The sequence below is a fragment of the Oncorhynchus clarkii genome, chromosome 32 (genome assembly GCF_045791955.1).
Source record: "Oncorhynchus clarkii lewisi isolate Uvic-CL-2024 chromosome 32, UVic_Ocla_1.0, whole genome shotgun sequence".
NCBI classification, from domain to species: domain Eukaryota; kingdom Metazoa; phylum Chordata; class Actinopteri; order Salmoniformes; family Salmonidae; genus Oncorhynchus; species Oncorhynchus clarkii.
Genome location: NC_092178.1, coordinates 36,872,364 through 36,900,097, shown reverse-complemented (window position 1 = coordinate 36,900,097; position 27,734 = coordinate 36,872,364). Strand labels below are relative to the sequence as shown.

At 40.6% G+C, this 27,734-nt stretch overlaps 1 protein-coding gene across 1 annotated transcript in view; it reads left to right on the top strand.

The window, feature by feature from the left end:
• The first annotated feature begins 2,818 nt into the window (after window positions 1–2,818).
• The window catches only part of LOC139391580 (dolichyl-diphosphooligosaccharide--protein glycosyltransferase subunit STT3B-like), a 95,209-nt gene continuing 70,293 nt past the window's right edge, over window positions 2,819–27,734 (top strand). Inside the window, exon 1 of the mRNA XM_071138943.1 lies at window positions 2,819–3,301. Within this exon, the coding sequence (XP_070995044.1) occupies window positions 3,024–3,301 (278 nt within the window). The 5' untranslated portion in view covers window positions 2,819–3,023. The remainder of the gene's footprint in view (window positions 3,302–27,734) is intronic.

Below are 27,734 nucleotides of genomic sequence, written 5' to 3'. Positions count from 1 at the left end.
TTTCAGTTCGCTGCAGCTAGCGACTGGAACGAGCTGCAACAAACACTCAAACTGGACAATTTTATCTCCATCTCTTCATTCAAAGACTCAATCATGGACACTCTTACTGACAGTTGTGTCTGCTTCGCTTGATGTATTCTTGCTTCTACCTTTTTGCTGTTGTCTGTGCCCAATAATGTTTGTACCACGTTGTGCTGCTGCCATGTCGTGTTGCTACCATGTTGTTGTCATGTTGTGTTGCTACCATGCTGTGTTGTCATGTGTTGCTGCCATACTTTGTTGTTGTCTTAGGTCTCTCTTTATGTAGTGTTGTGGTGTCTCTCTTGTGGTGATGTGTGTTTTGTCTTATATTTTATATTTTTAATCCCAGCCCCCGTCCACGCAGGAGGCCTTTTGCCTTTTGGTAGGCCCTCATTGTAAATAAGAATTTGGTCTTAACTGACTTACCTAGTTAAATAAAGGTAAAATAAAATGACCCTAAGTACACAGCCAAGACAATGCAGGTGTGGCTTAGGGAGTCTCTGAATGTCCTTTAGTGGCCCAGCTAGAGCCCGGACTTGAACCCGATCGAACATCTCTGGAGAGACCTGGAAATAGCCGTGCAGCAACGCTCCCCATCCAACCCGACAGAGCTTGAGAGGATCTGCAGAGAAGAAATCAAGAAACTCCCCAAATACAGGTGTGCCAAGCTTGTAGCGTCATACCCAAGAAAACTCAAGGCTGTAATCGCTGGGTCTGAATAGTTATGTAAATGTGATATTTCAGTTTATTCATTTTAATACGTTTGCAAAAATGTCTAAAAACCTGTTTTTTCTTTGTCATTATGGGGTATTGTGTGTAGATTGATGAGGAAAACTATTCAATCCATTTTAGAATAAGGCTGGAACGTAACAAAGCTTGGAAAAAGTCAAGGGGTCTGAATACTTTCCGAATGCACTGTATACCTAAGTTACACAATGATGTCTTTGCTGGGGGACAGATAGTGATGAGAACACATGGCCAGTGGACTTGAATTCACTGGTCACTTTAATAATGGAACACAAGTCACTTTAATAGTGCTTACATATTTTCCATTACTCATCTCATATGTATATACTGTGTTCTATTCTATTCTATATTTTAATCTATGCTGCTCCGACATTGCATGTCCAAATATTTATATATTTTTAATTCCATTTATTTCCTTAAGATTTGTATGTATTGTGTGTATTGTTGTGAAATTGTTAGATATCACTGCACTGTTGGAGCTAGAAACACAAGCATTTCACTACACCAGCAATAACATCTGCTAAACATGTGTATGTGGCCAATACAATTTGATTTGATCTTCATTAATACCCATGCCCCAGCAGAGAACATCCAAGGGCAATAGAAATATCACTTCACATTAAAAATGATTCACCTTCACAATCTTACGGTCTCTCTCTTGTCTACAAGACAAGACAACCCATTCCATACCTTTTAACCTAACCTATCCTATAAGTGGGATAAAAACTTCACTTCAGAATAATGCATATTTTGGAATATCTCCTATTGTAAGCGATATCCAGGTGAATGGCATAGGTCTACTAGATACGAAATTCAACAATCGTTTATTAAGGGATATTTTCTACAGGAAGTCTATTCCCTCTTTGATATTTTGTTGGGCTTCATCGTTTGATGTAAACTGGCGCCATGCTTGGCTCACTCCACACACATTTATGGTGATCAATAAAGTAAAGGAGATCTCCTTTAAGATTATCCATAGATTCTATTCGTGTAATGGCTTGTTTTCTAAATATATACCTGACGTTACCAGTGAATGCAGTTTTTGTGAACTAGAAACTGAATCTATTGAACATTTATTATTTCATTGTTTACATAGTGAAGTGTTCTGGACTGAGGTAAAACTATAATATCTTGGCCACAAAATGCGTACAACCTTTGCCAATTCTAAGTTTGACATATACCACACTGATTCCGCAATTGAACGTGAGTATGTCATAAATCTCTTAATTTTATTAGGAAAAATTATCATACACAAATCAAAATTTATGAAGAAAAGGCCCCTTTTCTTATTTTTTAAAATCTGATTTGGACAACTATTTAGAGTCATTAAAAAGTATACAAAACAAAATGCAAAAAAAATGTATTCTCTTACATGTCTGTATTTGAATTGATATAATGTGGATTTTTTGTTTTTGTCTTTTTTGTTCTCTTATTTTTTTGTGGAATCCCTCTGTCTGTTCTGTTTATGTTTCGCTGTTTAATAAAATAAAAAAAATACATTTCCATGGTTCCATGTTTGTGATTTTTTAAAATTATTGTTGCCAAATACTTCATACATAAACAACAATTCCAAAATTCTATCCCAAAATTACACATTTGTTTTGATTGAATTGAATTATCTTGTTAAGATATTATCCCTAGTAAATAACAACTATATTAAAACCTTCCTGAATCATTTGAATTCGTTTTTTTCGGAGTGAATACAATTGCACTAAAATTGTTTATTTTTAAATGATTTTATTTATATATTTTTTGTATGTTTGAGTATTTTCTTGTTAATACCTGTGTTTTTTTTTGTTAGACGTGTTTGATGTAACAATGTAAGTTGATTTTTGTATTATGAATAATAAAAAAAAATAATAATACATTTCCAGGGTTTTCAACGTTCTTACGTAGGTTCTGATATTCCATTGGTAATGAAATCGGTCTGTTATCATAGTACTTGCGCGGGATTGGTTTTTGAATATCCAACCGCTCAGCAGTCTTTGGATCCGCCTTGTTGTACCTGTCGTTCTGTGAGAGGCTGTCAGGGTTTTCTATTGTCCCGCCCATTCCCTCCCATCTGATTACATTTTACAAGAGCGTGTGCGATGTAATGGTGGTTGTCACTGACGAATGTGAATAAAAAAAAGCCGGTGGACACAGTGACGATAAGGAGACTAAACCACGTCAAAAAGCCTTGGGCGCTGTACGGGAATAGCGGGAGAAAGGGGAGCGTGACAGGAGGGTGCTCACTACTCTTTCAAACGCGACCGATGCCGCAAACCACGCAGAATATGGCGGAGCAGCACACAGCCACGGACGGCAAGCACAAAGCGTCTCCGAATGCCGGAGGATCGGTGCATGGTAACAGCCGACCCAACGCCGTGGGTGGAGGGGGGAAAGGAGGCCTCTCTGGCGGACTGGCACAGCCAGCGGGGTGGCAGTCCTTACTCTCGTTTACTATTCTTTTTCTGGCCTGGTTGGCAGGCTTCAGTTCTAGACTTTTTGCAGTGATCCGGTTCGAGAGCATCATCCACGAGTTCGATCCATGGTAAGTAACGTTAGCGAACTGCAGTATTAGCTAGCGAGCCAAAGCTAACGTTGGTTGCGTTAGTCAATAGGATCGCTAGCCAGAAGCGGAGTCATGTTTGCTGCTGTTCTAGATGGGTTGATGCCTAGCTTCATTGACTGTATGGTAATGTCTCGTGATCTGTGTCTCCCTGACCTCATAATGTTGTTTTTGTAGCCAACTTTCATGGCGCACAACTTCCCGGTTGTAAAACTTTCCCTGCTTTCCCCCGGACCGTCTTTGAAAAATGATGAGCTAGCTAATAACGAACCAGCTAACGTTATATAGCTAACACGGGACAACCTGCAAATCAACAATTTGCTCAGTATTATGAATAAGCTGACAGATTGTTAGCCAGCTGAATTAGCTAGGCAAGCAATGTCCTGAAGTCAGAACTTCCTGGACATTTCCTCATGAGGAATAGGCCTAGAACTTTATTTTTCTTGTCATTCATTCACTCATTATTTTATTCACTCACTCATCAAAGTCGGGTATCCTAGTCAAAGTCGAGGTTATCGTGGCTCCAAGAGGACAATCAGTGCCACTTCTCACTTTGGGTACAACATTGCCAACTATGTTGATTTGCTTCTCAGGTTTTTAGTTTTATTTATAGCCTCAAACATCCGACGTTTGTGGTAATTATCGATACTTTATCATATTCATGCAAGTACAGCTCTTTACAATTTTATTGGCCTCCTAACATGAATATGTGGCCACTGGCCAGCTTGAATATGTGGGCACTGCCAATTTATAATACAAATCAAGTTAACGTGACACATTTTATGACCGCAGGATTAAAACCCGGAAGCCAGGGGGTGTCTCCCCTCGGTTTGTTCTTTGTATCTCTACACACAATAGCAGAATAATCCTATCTGTCCAAACGGCTGCCTGCCCTGCCATTTTTTTTGATCAGCATTGCAGTGTCCCATTCAAAAACCACAGCTGATGTGCTTTTATTTCATGTTGAGTATTGGCTAATAACCCACACTGTTGTTACTGTAGTGGCACCATTAAGTATTGGTTAGTAGTGTACATGATTGTGCAATAATGCCCCTACTGAAGTGAAACATCTGAGTTAATGCATTCATTACCTTAGAGGAAGTGCACGTTACACTGCCTAGACAGTGTTAGTGTGCACTTCTCTTTTAAAGGGATTTTGGCGATGAGCCCTGTATTTACTTCCCTAGAGTCAGATGCACTTGTGGATACCATTTTTGTCTGTGTCCAGTATGAAGGAAGTTAGAGGTAGTTTCGCAAGCCAATGTAAGGACAGTGACTTGGAGTCTATGGGTATTTGCCTGCATGCTAGGTTAACAAGCAAGGATAATTGGTAGATCCTGGGCTAATGTTGCACTTTTCACACAACTACCATTATTCCTCTCCCCACACTAAGTACCAGACTTTGCCTAGACCTATGTGTGTTGTCTGTATCAAGTACCTTCAAGTATAGCTCCAGAGGAATTCCTCAGCAAAATTGCAAGGAGACTCAATGCAGAATTGTGGTGAGCCCCGAATAACACCCTATGGGCCCTAGTCAAAAGTAGTGCACTATATCGGGAAAAGGGTGCCATTTGGGACAAGTCCAATGTAACAGGATTGCATTGTTTTGGCATATGTCTGATATGCTGCCTGACGGACTACCTTGGGTGGTCACATGGTTCCCCAGCCTCTCCATGGTAAATGGTTAGCTAGCTGTGTGGTTTACTAGGTAACCTGAGGACGGTGGGAAGATTATTAACCCATCTATCAAGCTCTTCCGGATGTCTTATTTGAAGCAGCAGCTTTTTTGTAACACTCTTGCTATTCTTAGAGGGTTCATTCAGAGTTTTCCTCAAATCAATTCTCTTGCATGACATCAAGTTTGTGTTGAGCCTTGTTCTGTTAAAAAAAAAATATATATATTTATTTAAAAAAAAAATGTAGCATCCAAATGCTTGTGATCGATACATCACCAAGAGCATTTTACTCGACAGCGAGAACGGAATGCGGAGATTGGATTTGTCAGCAGTGTGCCAAGCTAATATTGAAATATGCAAACATTGTTTGTGATGGAACAGTGAGTGGCATGACAAGAATGTTATCTTCATCCCTGCTCTCTAAGACCAGGTTATTTCAGATATAGTATAGTCAATTTTATTTGCCTTATCTGGTCCATAGGCTACCGTTTTCAAACACCAGGCCACGTCAATCAGTGTCATGTTTCGTCTAGAAGCTTGTGTCATGTTTTTATTGATTGCAGCTGCCAAAACATCCCTTGGATCATTTAAACAATTACAGCACATCTCACTTGTCAAGATGCTGCATTGACTGACTGAAGGGATTGCAAGCGCGTCATTGAGCTTACTGAAACTCAAACCACAAGGTTGCAGTCCAAGCGATGGCCAACACACCCTTTTTTGGGGAAATGACACCTCTATTGCCAGGACAGATGTGCCCAGATTATATGGGTGAATCACTCGGGCCTTAGGCCACAGCTTTACCCTTTCATTAGCCTCCAGAATGAAGATCTCATAGGTGGATTAAACTGAAGCAATGCTTTCTGAGCTCTCTAGCAATCTCGTGTTGGTGTATAGGCCAGCTGCAGTGAGAGCTGCAGAAGTCATCAGTGATAATTGGTATTACAAAGAGTAGCCTTTAGATCACCCTTCTATCTACCTTTTCTCTTTGAAATATGCGACAAAGGCCAACAGCGATGCTACTTTTCAGATGTCCTCTAAATCACTCCGTTGACGGTGTTTAGTGATCCCCCATTGCATCATAAGTCATAAATAAAGATGCACCCCGGTGCTCACATGTTTCTTATATGACACAGCCTAACGCACAACATTTTCTTTATACAAATGTAGCATGCAATTTGAATGGCCTCTGAGCTGTCTAGATAGAACCTGTTTTCAAGGTCCCCCTCGGCAGCAGACAATATGCCAAATGTAGTTGTTTCGTCAAGCTATTCGATCTCATTATTGGCTTAGTCATCAATGTGTCCCCCCCCCCCCCCCCCCCCCCATCGCACATGTATAAAAGCAAATTGCTTGAAGCAGGGAGAGTGCAACTCCCCGTGAACAGTTACTCTAATGCGTTATGTGGTGAGGATCTGATTCTGATAGATGCATCTAATAGAGGCTTGGCTGAAGAGTATCCCAAAACCTACGTTTTATTCCCTGCAGCATCTCCGCCGCAGCCATCTGTCCAACAGGTAATGAAATATGCAGTGCCCGATTTAACTGCAGTGGGTGGCAAACTTTGTACAACAAATGTTCAGAATCCCTATAATGCATTGTTTGGAGCACAGGGCAGGAGGCTTGATTTGATGCCCGGCAATGAATTTGGGCCTACCGGAGCTGTGGCTCTTGAGTTCCAGTTGAGTTTAGCCTACATCATCAAATGCAGCCAGAGGCCAGAATTGCATATACCTCAAGAAATGGGTAATTAACCAAGGAGATTTTTTTTTTTTTTTGTGTGTGTGATTAAAAGCGTCATTTAAACACTGGATAGTGAGTGCTCATGTTGAAAGAATCTTTACCGCTTCAGAATCTTTAGTGTTCTTCGCATTGGGTCACTCTACCCAACCTCTTGGAAGTGATTCATCGAATAAAAATCACAGATTCATCCTGATGATCATTGAATTGACATGTGAAAAGGAACCTTTTATTGGACTTGTATTGACACTCCTGAATTGAAGACGGACAGCTTTGTGAGATCGCTGTGTGTTTCTGTGAAGCACATTTCCAATGCCAAAGGCGCTGTTCTGGCTTCCGTTAGACTCCAGTCCCAGGCATAACCAAATTCATATCACACACCCAAATACACCACTTTATTCTCCTATTGTCTTCAATCATGGCCCTTGATACTAGGCTCATAATTAACCTCCATGTACCCATGGGCAGGGGCGTTGGGTGAGGAGAATTTGCTGACGTATGCGGTTGTGGCAGCACGCGTAGGCGCTGAGCTGGCAGGAAGGAGCTTAGAGCTCAGGGGAGCCATCGGGGAACACAAAAAGCTCTGCTGGCATATAAACATTTGTTTTTGGGTTATTCCATTCACATATACACTGCGGAATCTGGCAACTCACTACAAAGCACATGCATTCCTGTTTTTGTTGATTTCTACCTCAACTTCTGTCTCATTGCGTAAGCCTCTTGCTGTTTTTATTTTTGTTACGAATGCGAATAGTGTTAGAACGGGTTTTGTGGAGTCGTTCTTGGCTACGGACGGCAACAAGGTCCTCCCATCCATACGACCCTCATTGCAGTTCATGAGGATGGTCGACGCTATGCACAGCCGGGATGGGGGTTGTGGTTGAGTTAATTGCACGGAATTGGCAATCGCTGACGTTCCCCCCCATTGCTATACAAATTTAAATATACATAGGCGTATCTAATGGTGTGATTCTGAAAGTGTGCTGCGGAGGCTGCCTAACGAGAGCCTCTTCCTGTCAACAGCCCAGCTGCCATGCAATTTCGCCGCGATGGAGGACAACTGTGCGCTGAAGTATTTGTTAATCTGATTGATTGCTTATCTCTAAGCACAAGTGGCCTTAAATATCAGTGTCAGCCTGGAGAAGACCAGCATCATGGGGTGAGGGAGATGAAGCCGTAGACTTTGAGGTCTCTGTGCGGCTGTTCGGGTTAATTTATGCGGTTGGGGGGGGTTACTGACCTAGTGCAATGGGATAAAACGTATCGCTTGCAAAACATGTATGGGAGTATTCTGCCAAGAAATCCCCAGGCTTGTTTTTCTTTTACATCTTCTCCCTCCGACTACACACACTTGCTGGACTTTTAACTGCCATTTTAAACGGCTCACAATTGCTGTGCTCCCCGGTCAGTTCTTTCTCCCGCTCTCTCTGTCTCTGTGTGTGTGTAGTCTTCCTACCCACAGGTAGGAAGACTACAGGGCTGTGACGTAATTCAATAACAGTGTAACTGACGGTTATGGTTGAAGACCATAACGAAAATGTTGAATTACTTCCAAAACCATTTTAAATAGACCTACAGTCATTTTCAGATTTTATTTTTAATTTTTATGTAGATCTACTTTACCTAATAGCTGGAGTGTTTGCTAATGATTAGGCTGGGTTTCTGTATAGCACTTTGTGACATCTGCTGATGTAAAAGGGGGCTTTATAAGCAATTGTTTTGCTAACTTTGTCTATTTAAATGTTCTACCTCTCTTTCCATCTGTCCTTTTTGATGCTTGAGCAGCTCATTGCTAGATGCGCGCTGTTGAGCGCTGTAGGCTATGGCACTTCGGCAAAAAAAAAAATGTCTTTGAAGGTTGGATGTGTCTGACTTCATTAATTATTCAACAGCAGTCAACCAAGGTTCTGGCTCTGAGGCCTATGTTCTAATGTTGTGTCAAATGGACAATGGGCCAATCCTCTCCAACCTGGCATGGTATCATTTTGATATGGAATCTCTTCTGATTTTGTCTATAAATTAAGATCAGGTCCTGGCCGATATGCCGTCCTAGGTGAGATCCTCTCAGAATGATTGCTTAGTTTCGGTAGTGTGAGTGCACGCCTGGCTTGTCAATGTTACGCTTCAACTTTTGCCTCCACCTCGCTTTGGCCTTTACATCCCGGTGAAGAGAAACTGCAAGAATCTAGGGCATGAATGATGGTCAGAATCTAAGGGGCCTAATCTGCTGATGTACAACAAAAACGCAAGTCCCTCGTTGCCAGGTGATAGGATTTCATTCTCCCGTTGCTCCCTGAGAGGATGGTTAGTATTCTCGCAGTGCTGAATAATTAACCTTGCGGTGGATTTGACGTCCACAACAGCTTTTAAAAAAAAAAAAAATGCGTTTTTATCCGGGATATTGCTCATCTTTCTGGGATGGACTTGATGGGCGGAGGCCTGATTGTGCTAGAAGTTCTGACAGCCATCGGTCGGTGGGGGCAGAAGGGCACCTTCACTCACTGACAAGAGTCAGCAGTTTTGCTGTGGGAGAGCGCACCTTCATGGAGCGAGGGGGAAGGAAGCAGAGAAAAAAAAGTTGTCTACAGCCATTCAACCAGGCTGGAGGAGGTAGTGGAGGGGTCAAAGAAAATCAATTGTCCAAAAAACTAATTGGCATATGTTTTAGAATTTTTACTTTTTTTCTTCATTGGGCTGGGAATCCAGTGGGAGTTATTTTCTGAAGTTATAAGATTAATATTGAATTTCTTGGAAGGCCGATGGGGTTGCCTAGTTAGAGCAGAGCTGCTTTTAATAAGATCAAGTGTTTAATCTATCTTGGCTGAGAAGTTAAAAAAGCTGAGCGCTTAAGCGTGTTTTGTTTCAGTCTTTCATCCATTTTCATATTAGCCTACAGCTATTCTGTAACTTCTTACAAACTTGCTAGTGGAAGGCCTTAGGCTGCTGTTTTGAGTTTTAAGGTTGATCAACGGACTGTGAATGCAAGGATTATTGTGAAGGTTAGGCCATGTTTTCTCTCCGAAATACTGACGGTATGATTTTCAATACTGTTTTTGGGTTGGGGGCAAAAACCGCCACCGTAACTATAAGAAATCTAAGATGTGTCAAATGATATCCAGCTCAGGGCTATAGCTTTGCATTTGGTTTGCCAACTTGCTAGCTTAGTGGCTAGATGTCAAGCTTCTTGGTTACAGCAAAGACATTCTAGCCGAAGTACCAGTATCTTTAGCTAACATTCCACTCCTTGTCATTGCAAAGTGACTGGATTTTCTGCCATCTTCAAATATGAACATTTCTATCATTAATGAGCTTGAGGAGTTGATCCTGATTTGATAACCCTCACGGCTATCTTTCATTCACAAAGAGTATGCAAATATTGCTAGGCAAGCCTTTTTTTTGTCCAGACTAAACCAGTCCGTGTCAAGTTACCAGGTTACATCTAAATATTGCAATTCCAACCACAACCTCTCTTTTGCTTGGCTTTTAAGCCTCAAAATGAAACTTGCCTCTCTTTGAGGCTCCACGCTGTTAATAATGTTATTTCCAACAACCAATGAGCTACTCTGCCGCAAATCCAGCTGCATATTGAACATTGAGATTGCCAAAGAGACTTGCCTTTCAGCAATGACACGGAGTGGAATGCTGGCTAAAGACTCTTGTCTGGGTACCATTCTATCCCCTCTTGGATCAAGATCCATGTTGTCTAAATTGTTTTGTGCGTCACAATTGTTTTTTGTAACAGTATTTTTATTTCTTTATTGGAATTTCACAGTTTTCACCCATATTGAGATGACAGAGCAAAAAGAAACAACACACACCCGCATGCATGTATACAATCTTCCTCTCCCCGCCATTCTCGTCCCATCCCCGTCATTGCATCTCTCAATACATACATTTTAAATGAACATACAGACAGAAATTAAACAAGCTCAGTTCAAATAAAGAAGTTAGGTCCAACACAGAACTGTGGTGATCTGTTTCAGAATTACACTATACGTTCCAAGAAAATCCTTGCAACATAATAGCTGATAAATCAGCTTCTTATCATTTAGAGAAGGTTCCCATACTTCGTAGAACCGATCTGTTTTAGAATTCAATGTACATGTCAGATATTCCAGTGGCACCCATTCAAATAGTATCTTATGCCAATCTTTAATAGAGCGGACCCTCTCACTAATCCGCTGTAAGAGGATGTTTTTCCTCGCTGCAAAAGTAAGGATGATGTAAAGCCTCCTTTTACCCATAGACGTAGAATGTCTACTAGGGTGACCTGACAGTAAAGAACCCCCCCCCCCCCCCAAAAAAAATCCAGAACACTAGACCAGTATCTTTAAAAAATTTGGAACATGACTGTAAACAATGTGTTAGGGTGCCTATATCAGTCTTATATTTAAAACACTGAGGTGAGGAGGAAGAGGGTCTGAAAGCAAGTCTGTGATTTGGGGTTATATGCAATCTGTGTATTTTTATTTTATTTTTTATTTATTTCACCTTTATTTAACCAGGTAGGCAAGTTGAGAACAAGTTCTCATTTACAATTGTGACCTGGCCAAGATAAAGCAAAGCAGTTGGACACATACAACGACACAGAGTTACACATGGCGTAAAACAAACATACAGTCAATAATACAGTATAAACAAGTCTATATACGATGTGAGCAAATGAGGTGAGATGGGAGGTAAAGGCAAAAAAAGGCCATGGTGGCACAGTAAATACAATATAGCAAGTAAAACACTGGAATGGTAGATTTGCAGTGGAAGAATGTGCAAAGTAGAAATAAAAATAATGGGGTGCAAAGGAGCTAAATAATTAAATACGGTAGGGAAAGAGGTAGTTGTTTGGGCTAAATTATAGGGAGATAAGTGTTTCCAGTTTCAGAGATTTTTGTAGTTCGTTCCAGTCATTGGCAGCAGAGAACTGGAAGGAGAGGCGGCCAAATAAATAATTGGTTTTGGGGTTGACCAGAGAGATATGATATACCTGCTGGAGCGTGTGCTACAGGTGGGAGATGCTATGGTGACCAGCGAGCTGAGATAAGGGGGGACGTTACCTAGCAGGGTCTTGTAGATGACATGGAGCCAGTGGGTTTGGCGACGAGTATGAAGCGAGGGCCAGCCAACGAGAGCGTACAGGTCGCAATGGTGGGTAGTATATGGGGCTTTGGTGACAAAACGGATTGCACTGTGATAGACTGCATCCAATTTGTTGAGCAGGGTATTGGAGGCCATTTTGTAAATGACATCGCCGAAGTCGAGGATTGGTAGGATGGTCAGTTTTACAAGGGTATGTTTGGCAGCATGAGTGAATGATGCTTTGTTGCGAAATAGGAAGCCAATTCTAGATTTAACTTTGGATTGGAGATGCCTGATATGGGTCTGGAAGGAGAGCCTACAGTCTAACCAGACACCTAAGCATTTGTAGTTGTCCACGTATTCCAAGTCAGAGCCGTCCAGAGTAGTGATGTTGGACAGGCGGGCAGGTGCAGGTAGCGATCGGTTGAAGAGCATGCATTTAGTTTTACTTGTATTTAAAAGCAATTGGATGCCACGGAAGGAGAGTTGTATGGCATTGAAGCTTGCCTGGAGGGTTGTTAACAGTGTCCAAAGAAGGGCCGGAAGTATAGAATGGTGTTGTCTGCGTAGAGGTGGATCAGAGACTCACCAGCAGCAAGAGCGACATCATTGATGTATACAGAGAAGAGAGTCGGTCCAAGAATTGAACCCTGTGACACCCCCATAGAGACTGCCAGAGGTCCGGACAGCAGACCCTCCGATTTGACACACTGAACTCTATCAGATAAGTAGTTGGTGAACCAGGCGAGGCAATCATTTGAGAAACCAAGGCTGTTGAGTCTGCCGATGAGGATGTGGTGATTGACAGAGTCGAAAGCCTTGGCCAGATCAATGAATACGGCTGCACAGTAATGTTTCTTATCGATGGTGGTTAAGATATCGTTTAGGACCTTGCGCGTGGCTGAGGTGCACCCATGACCAGCTCTGAAACCAGATTGCACAGCGGAGAAGGTATGGTGAGATTCGAAATGGTCGGTAATCTGTTTGTTGACTTGGCTTTCGAAGACCTGGAAGAACTGGATTGCTCTGGTACGGATGCAAAAACAATATCTGTAAATCTCCAAATGTCCTCCTACATCTCTTCGTCAATAGTAAGAGCAGAGGTTAGTTTGGACCTTCCCAAAAAACGTTGAACTTACGTCCATGATTTTAGTGTGTTAAGCATAATGGGGTTATTGCAGTGATCCTTTAGACTTGAAACTTCTGAAAAATAAAAGATCCTGTAAGGGGTATTTTGAAGAAGTCTCAATGTCTAAACGAATAGAGGAGTCATTTGTGATCCAGTCAGAAATATAACATAGGTGGGCACACCACTGATAAAGCCTACTATTAGGCAGATTCAAGCCCCCCCACCCCCAGAGCCTGGCAGCTGCAAAACTGCCATCTTAAGTCATTTACTCCACATGAGGAAACTTAGCCAGCCAATTACATCTTTTGCTACCTTATTGAAGAGTCAGACTGGGATCATTTGGATTGGGTGACGTAGTCTAGGTAAAATGTTCATTAAGAGTGATATTCTACCCAACCATGAAATCAGAATAGTTCCTGTGCTCCATATCCTGTGTTGTTGTGTCAAACAAGGGAACAAAATTGGCTTTGTACATTTGCTGGAATTTAGGAGCTACAAATATACCCAGATACATGAAACCTGAGGGAGACTATTTTAAAAGGAAAGGGGGGGGGGGTAGAGGTAATGGGTACAGAATGAAGGCTACCAAGTGGCACAGCCTCTGATTTTAGTTAAGTTAATCTTGTAGCCTGAGAATTCACTGAATAATTTAATATTAACAAGAGATGTAATTGAAGTCTCGGGTCTAGAGATGAATATCCGAGTATCCTCAGTGGACAAGCTTATTTTTTTGACGAACGTCACCAATGAGCAGGCCCTGTATAGCAGGCATTACGCCGATGGCCTCAGCCAGTGTTTCCATAGCGAGTGCAAATAGGAGAGGGGACAAAAGGCGGCCATGTCCGGTAACTCTGTGTGCAGAGAAGCTATTTGACCGTAGCCCATTAGTAAGGACAGCAGCCTGAGGGTCATCATATAAAACTTGAACACATTTTATTAAGTTGTCCCCTAGACAAAATTTAGTCAGAGCAAAGAATGGGTAGGACCACTCCACACGGTCACATTGTTTGGACAGAGGGCACAATACCATACATAGCACTTCGCTGGTGGGCTTGAATAACATTTTACGAAGTCGCCTGACATTGTTGCATGACTTACGGCCCTTAATGAGGGCCTATTACTGTAACTCCGGTAGGGCAACATCTGAAAAATAGCACACTTGGTAGTGTGTACAGTTGCTCGACCAGTCGGCGAAAGCCAACATCACTCACGACAGAACGGTTGATTGTCAAGGGCAATGAAGTCCATTATCTTGGCTTTAATGGATTTTGCCTTTTGAGTTGTCTCGCTGACATTTTCTTACCCTTTTCAAATGACTGTTTGACTTTTGACTGCTCGATCCACACAGCAGACATTGTGTGGGCAAAATTGTACGTGGCATCATTACGTCATGTTATACCGCTACACTATATTGTGCATCCCTAGTTATCCGTCATCCTTTGAATCACCAGGTCCATTGTGCCTGAATCCGCAATGATGTTAGCTTCGCTAACTTTAGTTAGCTCCTCCTGAACATCTACAGGGGTGGTGGTTTTGGTCGAGTTCTTAGTAGTTCTGCTGTCGGAAATTTGAGAAATAGCCGTCCAGACTTATTGTAGGCAAGAAAATGAATATAAACATAAATTAATGAATGAAACGGGAGCTCGCTGAAAGTGTTCTCTACGGCGCCATTTTGTCCCACCGCCACTTTTTAAAATTGTATTTATTTTTTTGCTTTTCTATTATACAGTGCATTCGGAAAGTATACAGACCCCTTCCCCTTTTCCACATTTTATGTTACAGCTTTATTGTAAGATGGATTCAATAGTTTTCCCTCATCAATCTATACACAATACTCTCTAATGATGACGTGAAAAGAGATTTTTAGAAATTCCAGCAAATTTATGAAACATTTAACAGACCTTTTTATTTACATACAGTATTCAGACTCTTTGCTATGAGACCAGAAATTGAGCTCCGATGCATCCTGTTTCCATTGATCAGCCTTGATGTTTCTACAACTTGATTGGAGTCCACCTGTGGTAAATTAAATTGTTTGGACATGATTTGGAAAGGCACACACCTGTCTATATAAGGTCCCAGCTAGTAGTGTCACACCCAAGAACTTGGCTGTAATCACTGCCAAAGGCGCTTCAATAAAGTACTGACTAAAGGGTCTGAATACTTATGGAAATGCTTTATTTAATACATTTGTGTGTAGATTGGGGTGGCAATTACATCTCTTTTAGAATAAGGCTGTAACATAACAATGTGGAAGAAGTCAAGGGGTCTGAATAATTTCCAAATGCACTGTTTCTTTGAAATGGTGTCCCTCGTGTGCACTTCCAGTAATACCATATACCCTGGTATGGTACAGAAACGGTATGACCGTATGAAAATCTGGATTCCGCCCTAGTGACTGGTGGATTTTGCTAGCAGATTAGCTCACTGATTCTCTGGGGTTGTTGATAGGCCCTTTGGCTGGTTCCCTGACAAGCTGATTGGCCAGCTGGCTGCTTGGCATATCTGGTCCTGCCGCCCGAGGTATGGCAGAGGCAGGGAGATTTTTATGGGGGCTGATGTACTATGTTCTCTGGAGATGGGTACCGTCTCAGTTTCTGCTGCTGTCTGTATGCACACAGTATCCTCTTGGCACGGCTATAGAGGCGCCTTGCCCATTTTAGCTCTGCCACTGCCTCGTGTTCAGTCCAACCGCCGCTACTGTTCAAGTAGTGTGTTCCAGTTCCTTCCCAAATGCATTGAACAGAGATGGCTTCATTGCAACCCATGGCATTATAGAACGTCGCGTCTTTCACATCGCGTCTTTGTTTCAGGTTGACAAAACATGGACAGACACTCAAGGACATGGTCACCCAGGATAGTCATCAGCCCTCATAGGACATCCAGATGGAAGGAGAGGTAGAGGGCAGTGAGTAAAGGATGATGGGAACAGGAGCGAGGGGTGTGCTTGACATTCGCCTTCCAGACTTGAGGTGAAAGGAAATGGGAGTCAGAGCAAAACAATTATCACTAGCAACGAATTAACACTGAAGACGAGCCCCTCAAATCCACAAGAGGCTATTTAATATCCAATTTGAATGTTTTATTTTATTTTAATAGCCTTCCTTCAATGATATCACTTTTTATGCTGTTCACTACATTTTACAATAGGTTAGTTCAGACTGCTGTATAAAATGTATATCTCCTTTTTGATATTCACCGGCTTCTTTCTTGGTGTTTTGCAATTGTGTAGGTTTAATCAGTGCCCTGAACTGCCACATTTCTCTTCTCATCCTGTCCTTTGAAAAGCAAACGGAAAGCAAATTGTCTCCTTGTGACTTGCTCCTAATGACTGTCAGTGCCACAGATCTTCTATAGCAGTGGTTCCCAAACCTTTTAGTCCTGTACCCCTTCAAACGTTCAACCTCCAGCTGTGTACCCCTTCTAGCACCAGGGTCAGCGTGCTCTATAATGTTTTTTGACGTCATTGTAAGCCTGCAAAACACACACACACACACACACACTAGACAATACATTTATTAAACATAAGATGGAGTGAGTTTGTCACAACCTGGCTCGTGGGAAGTGACAGCTCTTATAGGACCAGGGCACATAATAATAATCAATCATTTTGCTCTTTATTTAACCGTCTTACATATAAAACCTGATTTGTTCATTGAAAATGGTGAATAACTCACCACAGGTTAATGAGAAGGTTGTGCTTGAAAGGATGCACATAACTCTGCAATGTTGTATTGGAGAGTCTCCGTCTTAAATCTTTTTCCACAGTCTGTGCCTGTATTTAGTGTTCATGCTAGTGAGGGCCGAGAATCCACTCTCACATAGGTACGTGGTTGCAAAGGGCATCAGTGTCTTAACAGTGCGATTTGCCAAGGCAGGATATTCTTAACGCAGCCCAATCCAGAAATTTGGCAGTGGCTTCTGATTTAAATTTTCACCGAACCGCTTGTTGCAATTTTGATGAGGCTCTCTTGTTCAGATATTGGTAAGTGGACTGGAGGCAGGGCATGAAAGGGATAACGAATCCAGTTCGTCATCTGTTTCGGGAAAGTACCTGCATAATTGGGCACCTAACTCCGGTGCTTTGCCTAATCCCATTTGACGTTGTCTGTAAGCTTGAGTTCATTTGCACACAAATCAATAATGGAAAGACCTGTGTATTGTCCTTGGTAATGCAGACACATTAGCTCCAACTTCTTAATCATAGCCTCAATTTTGTCCCGCCCGCACATTGAATATTTTTTTATTTGACCTTTCATTACAGTTTTTTTCATTAAGATAATATCTCTTTTCCAAGAGAGACCAGGTTCAATAGCAGCAGAGGGAACAACTTACATACACTAACAACATTCAACAAAACTATAAACACACATACGGTACAACACATTTTACATTAAAAACACACATCTTGACTAAAAACAGCTGGCCTAAAAACAATTACACTCTTCTATTTTATATATATATATATATATATATATATATATATATATATATATATATATATATAAACTAGATCACATTTTAAAATGTTCAGGAGAGAATTCCAAGACTACGGTGCTAAGTAACTAAAACTATTTCTACCATGACCTGTTCTAATTTTTGGTACTGTTAGAAGCAAATCAGAATGGGACTGTAATTGATATTTATTTACTGACCTGACTAAAAAAGAACAGAGAATGGCATTTGACCCAATATGGCCTTAAATCAGTGTATACCAGTGTTTAAGCCTATGCAAGGTCAGTGACGACCAGCCAACAGCGCTGTAGAGATCACAATGATCTATCTATCTAATAGACAGTAATGTACATCGTACCAGCTCCTTCCTGGCCTCAAAAGAAAAACACATGCCTTATGCCGGTAATAAAATCCTATTTTCAGCTTGAGCTTCCTCAAGTTCTCTACATGCACAGTGAACCTCAGCTTATCAACCCACACCCAAATATTTGTACACTTTAACTTGCCTGGCATTTGAAAATGCCATGCATTTTGTTTTACCTGAATTTAGAATCAGCTTTAAATCATACGGATTCTGTTGTATGTTGTTAAATGCTCTTTGGGCATTTTCAAAAGCTAAAGATAAACAACTACCACTTGAATAAAGAACAGTATCATCTGCATAAAAATGAACATCCGCTGTTTCAATAAGATCCCCAATGTTGTTGATATACAAAATGAACTATGGGCCTAAAATAGAACCTTGCGGAACACCTGAGCACACCTCTATGGACTCAGATTTACAACCATCCGCCATTACACATTGTGTACGATTTGATAAGTAATTTATAAACCAATCTAGAGCATGACCAGTAATTCCACAACATTTTAACCTTTGCACTAACACAGCATGGTCCACGGTGTCAAAAGCCTTCGACAAATCAATAAAAACAGACACCCAATCTAACTTCTTATCAAGAGCACAGTGGATGTCATTTAACACCTTGAATGTTGCTGAAACAGTGCTGTGGCCAGACCTAAAACCTGATTGCATTCCACTTAAGATGCTTTCTTGGAAGTAGGTCTTTAGCTGCCTACTAAGGACTCAAGTACCTTTTGACAGTACAGACAATTTTGATATGGCTCAATAGTTGTCAAGTAGCGAGGGATCTCCACCTTTTCAGTAGAGGCAGTACAAATGCAGAATACCATAACTTGGGGATTTCCTTAACATCAAGCATAAGGTTAAAAATACATGTTAAACGTCTTTGAAATATGGGTGTGGCAATGATCCGTAAATTGAAAGCAGACCACTACCTGAAATCTACTAAACACAATTTTAATAATCCAGCCACATTTTGGCAAGTAGTGAAAGGTTTGGAGTGCAGAAAAGATACACAGCTTCCTAAACAATTGTTGGTCGACACACAGATTGCAACTGAGAGAACCTCCATTCTGAAAGCCTTGAACCAGCATTCTTTAGATGCAGGCAGTTTATTTGAGAAGGTCAAAGGTATAATTGAGCCCCCTATAAATTTACCTGACACCCCTGTGCACTCCTTCACCAGGATCTCCTTTTCATCCTTCTGTTTCAGAATTGTGTAAAGCCCTGAAAGAAATTGATTTAAAAATCCCCTGGCCCTGATGAACTAGACCCCCGCCTCTTATACCTAGCCGCAGACATCATTGCTCCCCCTTAACCTGTTATAGCTGCAATCCCGATACAGGGATCGATATGACAACTACCAGTGAAAAGAGGGCTCCAAAATTCAAACCACAGAAATCTCATAATTACAATTCCTAAAACATGTGTCTTTATATAATTTAAAATCTTTTTTTCGTTGTTAATCCCACCAGTGTCCGATTTCAAATAGGCTTTTCAGCGAAAGCACTACAAACGATTGTTAGGTCTCCACCAAACCACAATAAGCACAGCCATTTTCCAGCAAAATATAGCCTTCACAAAAACCAGAAATAATTCAAGGTTAGTGATTAATTTTCTTTATCATCATCAGATGACACTCATGGGACTTCATGTTACACAATACATGCATGTTTTGTTTGATAAAGTTCATATTTATATAAAAAAATATATTGAGTTTACATTGGCGCGTTAGATTCACTAGCCACATCATTCAACAGAAATACTCATAAATGTAGATGATAATATAGTTATACACATGGAATTATAGATATACCTCTCCTTAATGCAACCGCTGTGTCAGGTTTCAAAAAAACTTTACGGAAAAAGAAATGCATGCAATCTGAGACGGCGCTCAATTTAAAAACACCACAGCTGCAAAGATGGTGTCAACATAAACAAGGAATTACATGATAAATATTCCCTTTTCATCTATATCAGAAAGCACTCCAGGAATCCCAGGTCCACAATAAATGTTTGTTTTGTTTGAAAATGTTTGTTATTTATGTCCAAATACCTTCTTTTGTTAGAGCGTTTGGTAAACATATCCAAACGCTAATTCTTGTCAGCGTTATATCGGACAAAAACTTCGGTCGAAGAAACATTTCAAACTAAGTACAGAATCAATCATTAGGATGTTTTTAACATATAGCTTCAATAAAGTTCCAACCAGAGTATTCTTTCTGGTCTTCGTGAGCAATGGAACGCAAGTGACTACCATGAGGAAAAAGTGGGATCACAAAATAGCAGCTTGATGGACAGCTGATATATTCTGCTCTCATTCACTCCCACAACAACATAGAAGCCCCATTATAGTATCTATTGATGGTTGACATCTAGTGGAACCCCTAGGCAGTGCAACATCATTCATATCTCCAAGGGGATTTCATTGAATACATACAAGCTCAGATTTCTGACTTCCTGTTTTGATTTCAACTCAGGATTTTACCTGCCAATATGAGTTCTGTTGTACTCACAGACATCATTCAAACAGTTTTAGAAACTCCAGAGTGTTTTCTGTCCAATACTATTAATAATATGCAAATATTAGCAACTATGACTGAGGAGCAGGCTGTTTGATATGGGCACCTTTTCATCCAAGCTACTCAATACTGCCCCTGCAGCCAAAAAAAGTTAGCCTTCCAATCATCTGCCAAACCAGTCCCTCTTGCTTTAGACCGCATAGCATTTCGTTCCCTTATGATTCTTGTAAGTTCCTTAGTAAACCAAGGGTTCTCTCTGCCCTTAATCCTGCATTTTTAAAAAGGGGCATGCCTATTGCATACATCCTGGAATGTGTTGTGGAAGTAAGAAAAGGCTAGTTCAACATCGGGGATTAATCCCATTCCATTCAATGCTAGATACATCATGTAAAAAACCTTGAATATCAAGCCGCTTCCAGTTTCTTTTCGTATTAACACGTGGAGATTTTTTTTGAAATTTTACCGTCTCTCACACAGGCAATAGCACCGTGATCACTTATGTCATTTGCAAAAATACCAGAAGCATTAAGTTCTTGACGCTACCCATCCCGTCATCAACAACCGCTGAATTGCAGAGCGCCACATTCAAATAACATTACTACAAATATTTATATTCATGAAATCACAAGTGCAAAATAGCAATACACAGCTTAGCTTTTTGTTAATCCACTTGTCGTGTCAGATTTAGAAAATATGCTTTACAGCGAAAGCAATCCAAGCTTTTAAGTTTATCGATCACTAGACAAAACATTATGAACACCTAGCATCAAAGTAGCTTGGTCACAAATTAGAAAAGCAATAAAATTAATCGCTGATCTTCAGATGTTCAGATGTCACTCACGAGACTCCCAGTTAAACAATAAATGTTCCTTTTGTTCCATAAAGATTATTTTCATATCCAAAATACCTATTTGTTTGGCGTGTTATATTCAGAAATCCACAGGCTTGAGAGGTCACGACAACTCAGACAAATTCCAAATAGTATCCGTAATGTCCACAGAAACATGTCAACCGTTTTTTATAATCAATCGTCAGGTTGTTTTTAAAATATATAATCGATAATATATCAACTGCGACTGTCTTTTTCAGTAGGAGAGGGAGAGACAATGGCTGCCCAAGCTCTGTTGCGCAAGCAAAACTCATGCGGACACCTGACGCGATATCAGGCTATGGAACATGGAGCTTTCAAAATAGCAGTCACTTCCTGGTTTGATTTTCCTCAGGTTTTCGCCTGCAATATCAGTTCTGTTATACTCAGACAATATTTTGACAGTTTTGGAAACTTTCGTGTTTTCTATCCTAATCTGTCAATTATATGCACATTCTAGCATATGGGCCTGAGAAATAGGACGTTTACTTTGGGAACGTTATTTTTCCAAACATAAAAATAGTAACCCCTAGCTGAAAGAGGTCAAAATGATGAGTATAGGTTAAGATCAAATCAATCAAAGAGGATTTCAGAGGATATTTTATATTCAACCTAGTTACACTGTTGACAATCTGAGTGAGATTGTATGTATTGCACAGAATTTTAAGTTGATCAGAGATAGATGCTAGAAAGTCCTGATTCAGATCACCCATCAGGACAAACTCAGAATTGACATTCTGTGATGGCAATTTGAAAATACAATCCAGGGAGCCAACAGTAACAGATGGAGGTCTATAACAACAAGATACAACCATATTTAAAGATGAGCCAAGGTTCAAAGACAGATATTCAAATTTCTTAGGTTTAGTAACAGAAGGCAGAACGACCACCGAGAACTTGTCTTTCACATATACAGCAACACCACCATCCTTAGATTTACGATCTGTACGAAAAACATTGTAACCATTTATGCCAATATTTTTGTCTGTAATAGATTTTTTAAAGACAGGTTTCAGAAAGCATAAATACATCCGGGTCGGCAGTTTTTATCCATATAATCACAAACTGTCAAGCTTCGGCAGAAGACTTCTTACATTCATATGCAAAAACTTCAGGCCACTCTGACTACTTAATTCGGGCAGGGGTAAGAATGTCAGGACCTGGATTAGACTGGACATTTCCAGACAAAAGAAGCAGCAAGATAATGGTAAGTCTACATTGAGGGTTACAACATTTGGAGTTACAGACGGCACGGCACTCGAACAAGAATCCATAGTCACCAGAGTCTCTAACACCACATATTTCAGGGGATATGTAAAGTCAAGAGACATGGTTAAGTACCAAGAGAACAGTCCTGACATGTAAGCGCAAGAGTCCGATTTCTCCCATATTGTTTGGGAGAAGTGTGCATTTCCGGAGCAAGCGTGGGGTTTCTCACAATACCCGAGGGAGAAACAATCATATATCCCCATTCACAGTGCAACGGGCTCTAAAAGTATAGCCAACATTGTAAAAGCCAAGGGTAGACACCAGCAAAATGAACAACGGCATCATGTTTGTTAAATGCCCTAAAAGTCACTAATCAAATAATTCAACCGCTGATCAAAATAAAAATCTGCGATGTAGATGACCAAAGGTCTAGGGAGAGAGAGAGAGAAAGTGGTGAGGGCATCTCTACAATAATGGGAGAGGCAGACCAAGGCAGGCGGGGAGCAGACAGGCAGAGAGCTCTGGTCAACAGAGCACATGGATCCTTGGTCGGCAGGATCATTGAGTGCTCATGTGTCTAGAGCACATTAAATAGTTGCGGAGAGTCCCTGTAGTCCTAGATTCAGATCATTCAGGTGAGGAAAAAACATCACCCAGATAAGCCAGTCGTGTGAGAAACTTGTCATCATGAAAGTGGTCAGACAAGTGAAAATGTTCAGTAAAAACTTTAAGCTCGTTTCTCAATTCCCAAAAATGTGTAAATACTTTGCCGCCTGATAACCAGCTGTTGTGAAATCGTTACATGGTTGCTGCCCATATCATTGCGTAGTGCAGAAAATACACGAGCGTTCAGGGGCCTTGCTTTAACAAAGTTAACCATTTTCACTATAGTGTCTTTCAAACTGTCAGGCATTCCATTGGCAGCAAGAGCCTCTCGGTGGATGCTGCAGTGTACCTAAGTGGCGTCGGGAGCAACTGCTTGCGTTACCACTCCACTATGTCTCCCTGTCATGGCTTTTGCGCCATCAGTACAGATACCAACACATCTTGACCACCAAAGTCCATTTGATGTCACAAGGCTGTTCAGTACTTTAAAAATATCCTCTCCTGTTGTCCTTGTTTCCAGTGGTTTGCAGAAGAGGATGTCTTCCTTAATTGACCTCCCATAAATGTAACAAATACACACACATACAGTTGAAGTTTACATAGGTTGGAGTCATTAACTTGTTTTTCAAGCACTCCACAAATTTCTTGTTGACAAACTATAGCTTTGGCAAGTCGGTTAGGACATCCACTTTGTGCATGACAAAAGTAATTTTTTCAACAATTGTTTAGGCAGATTATTTCACTTATTATTCACTGTATCACAATTCCAGTGGGTCAGAAGTTTACATGCACCAAGTTGACGGTGGCTTTAAACCACTTGAAAAATTCCTGAAAATGATAGGCTAATTGGCATCATTTGAGTCAATTGGAGGTGTACCTGTGGATGTATTTCAAGGCCCACCCATAAACTCAGTGCCTCTTTTCTTGACATGGGAAAATCAAAAGAAGTCATCCAAGACCGTAGCCAACTATCAGTGTCCATGCTAGTTGGGCTAACAACATGTAGAATTACTGATGCTAGCATTGGATGTGCTTGTGGAAGCAGAACTTGTGTAGTGCTGCTGGTATGTGTCTCTGAATGCGGGCCTTACTTTTTAAAAACAATTTATCAATTTTTGAGCAAACGGAATGGGCAGGAGCTACAAATATCAACACGAGCAGCAGCTACGTTTGGCTACATGCGGAACGTTAGTGGAATTCCCGCAAGAGTAACGTTTAATTATTTGCCTAGGCTATCTGTATTTGACATTGGTGTTATTTCACTGAACACTAGATTGTTTAATTTTTGGCACTGAAATGAGGCTACATGGGCGGGAACTCACCCAAATGTATAGCCCTGTTGGAAAATATAAATAAACATTTGGCGTACCCCCGACGGCATTGAGCATACCCCCTGGGGTACGTGCAAATATGGCCACAAATCAGCAAGTTCTTGGTTTGAGCTTTCAATAAACATATTTGTTCTATTTTTCTCAAGGTTTATTTATCATAATTAGTTTCCCCTGGCTGCAATCTCTTTGATATATATTTTTTAAACAGTTCGGTTTTTCTGACTGTCTTAGTTTTGATATCTCTTTTACAAGCCGAAACACCTACATAATGTCCATTTTATTTTGCCACTTTCTCTGCAGACTGAAATAGATTTTCTGAAATTAATAAATAACATAAATGCTCGGCCAGTTCTTCAATTTCATTTGTCTTTGAGATGTATTTGCTTTCCAAATGCTAATCAATGCCCCAAGTTTCATAATCCCCCGTGCCTGCAATGACCCCTCTACGGTTTCCAACTCCATAGGATGGACTGACCCTTTTGATTGGCTGTGTGTGTGTGGTTTCAAGCCAAGCAAGCCTCCATCTTTAGTGTGAGTGAAGTGAGTTCGGAAAGACTGAAATGCATGCGTCTTTAGAAATAGTTTTCACACAAATGTAGGTGATTCACAATAACAAACTCTATGTTCCTTTAACTCCGCCTTCTAGTGAGTTTATACACTGACATCGCCTACCATTCTGATAGATTGGAGATGGTCAGAAAACGTGGTTGTAACGTTAATCATTTGGTTGTTATTCCGTTGGTTACCTCGAGGCAGATGCTCCAGGGGCAGTGGCCCACACTCATTGAATATGACACTATTTATTTTTTATTTATTTTTAAACATTTTAGAGCAACCAAAAGTAATACCTTTTTTGTGAATGACCTCATTACCGAGCGCAAAGTTGCTTGCATGTTTCTCACCGAAACATGGCTGTCATCAGCCTGTAACGCCACTCTTACTGATGTTGCTTTATCTGATCACCACTATTTATTTTTTACTACCTTGTTGCCCATAGCACAGCGTTCCATAATAATGCGTTCAGTATTACCCTACCTTACCTCTACAGGTTTTTATTGAGTGTATGACCAAGTGTATTTTGTTATTATTATTATTATTATTTTATTTTATTATAAGTGTATTTTTATTTTTTATTAAGTGTATGCCTTCCTTCTTGTGGTGATTTTAGTTAACTTTAATACCAAATTAAGGGCAACCGTTGATCCCGTGGTTGAGAAAAGTCACATCCGAACAGAGAGCACCTTGGATTTGTGAAGAAACAAATGACTTTTTAAAGAGAGATTGCAGAAAGGCAGAGCGGAAGTGGAGGAAGTCAGTTGCAGGTCTGTTATGATATTCAGAGAGCAAGCTGGCAGACGGTCTATTCTGAAAGTATTCACACCCTTTGACTTTTTCCACATTTTGTTACGTTACAGCCTTATTCTAAAATGGATTAAATTGTTTTCCCCTCATCACGCAATATCCCATAATGAGAAAGCGAGAACAGGTTTTTACACTTAAAAAACCCCAGAAATACCTTATTTACATAAGTATTCAGACCCTTTGCTGTGAGACTTGAAATTGAGCTCCATTGCATCCTGTTTCAATTGATCATCATTGAGATGTTTCTACAACTTGATTGGAAGCCATTGGTCAACTGCAAAACATACAGAATGTTGCAGCGTGGGTACTGACTAAGACCAGACGGAGAGCACACATTTACACTGGTTTTAATATTTTTGCACTGGCTGTCTGAGTTAAAAAATATATATATATAATTTTAAGTATTCTATTGGTATTTAAATCAATCCACAATTGTGCTACACAATACAGACATTATTTTAAGTTATGTACTCAGTAGGTCCCTCAGGTCCTCTGGCGCTGGCCTTTTAACTATCCCAAAGCCTAGGATGGAGAGATAACATTTAGTTATTATGCCCCCGGCCTCTGGAATAGCCTGCCAGACAACAGTCCGAAACTGTGGACATGTTTTACGATCGCTTCTAGCTATGCTTTTCCTTTTAGGATGTATTTTTTTAATTTCAGTTTCTTTTCATCTTTGGTCTTACGTTAAAATATTTCAGCTTTTATTTTTATAAAAACCTTCTTTTTTTTAGCACATCGAACTCAATCACATATGCAAAAATAACTTACGTTTGTGGTTTTGATTGGGGTTTCCCGCATTTATCAAAGAGCCACCGGTGTAGCCTGATTTCAGACGTGTCCATGTAAACAGGATTATTAGTGAAATCGTTCTTCTCGCAAAGCATGTAAACATTTGGATCTATTTTATATTTATTGGACTATACGCAATCGCATTATTGTGCGCATGTAACCGTACTCGCTGTCGCAAGACTTTATTCCCCGCTTACAAAGGTCTTGAGTGCTGAAAAAGTCTTATTTTTGTTAAGCTAATCAACACAGGACATTTTATTTAACTCAGCCAAAACGGGTTCTGTATGTCTGCCTGACCGGAATGGGTTTCAAAATCAAAACTTCCCGAATTCCTTGGTATAAAACCCCATTGATACTTTAGTCATTACTCGTTGTATGTTACTTGATTACATAATCTCATGGCACGTTTTCAAATGCAACATTTTCCCTGGTTTCCTTTTGCTGTTTGTGCCCATCCCCCACCCAGCCTATATATGTGTGTGTTATTTTATATATATATATATATATATATATATATATATATATATATATAAAAAGGCACTGCAATCAAAGGCTGTAAAGCCCTTGTGGCAGTATTATCTTCGCAGCTTCACTTGGGATGAGATCTTCAAAGCACTCTTTCCTGAGCCACTGTTGTGGCACTTGTTAGAGATCAAGGGATGTGTTCGACACTTTGGCATGAACTTCTCTCGGATTAAGCCGGACCCCTTTCATTAAAATATCTCCTTGGCTTCATTGGAATATATGAAGTAGCCTGAATCATTAGGCACTTGATGCATTTTCTCTGACTGGGATGAGTGACTTCAGACTCCATTTCCCTTTCGAAAGAACAGAACAGTCTTTACAATTACCATCGTCATTAGACTGTAATTTACTATTACTGCTTATGGGTGACCTTGGAATATGCTCTGCTCCTATTGGCCGTGAAGTTGACTTTCTTCAGTCATGTTTGCTTTCGCACGTTCAGTCTTTCAACATTCTCGTCTTTCAACAAAGGCTTTAACTCTCCAAGTGAGTTGTCTCTTGAACTGGGATCTGACTGTTGGCTGGTCCTCACTTCGTTTCATTCGTTTTTGTAAAGCCACTTGATTGCTTTATTTAGCCCTCTGTGCCTTACATGCTGAGGTGTGTGTGAGCTTGGCACCTACTGTCAGTGACTGCCAACGGGATCCCCAAAAAGGGGGCATGAAACTGTCACGCACTGGTGTAAATCCAATTGCTCAGTCTTCCTCTGCCATTTTGTAAGACACCCCAATAAAATGTCATTTTTGATAACTCACTTAAATGGTGA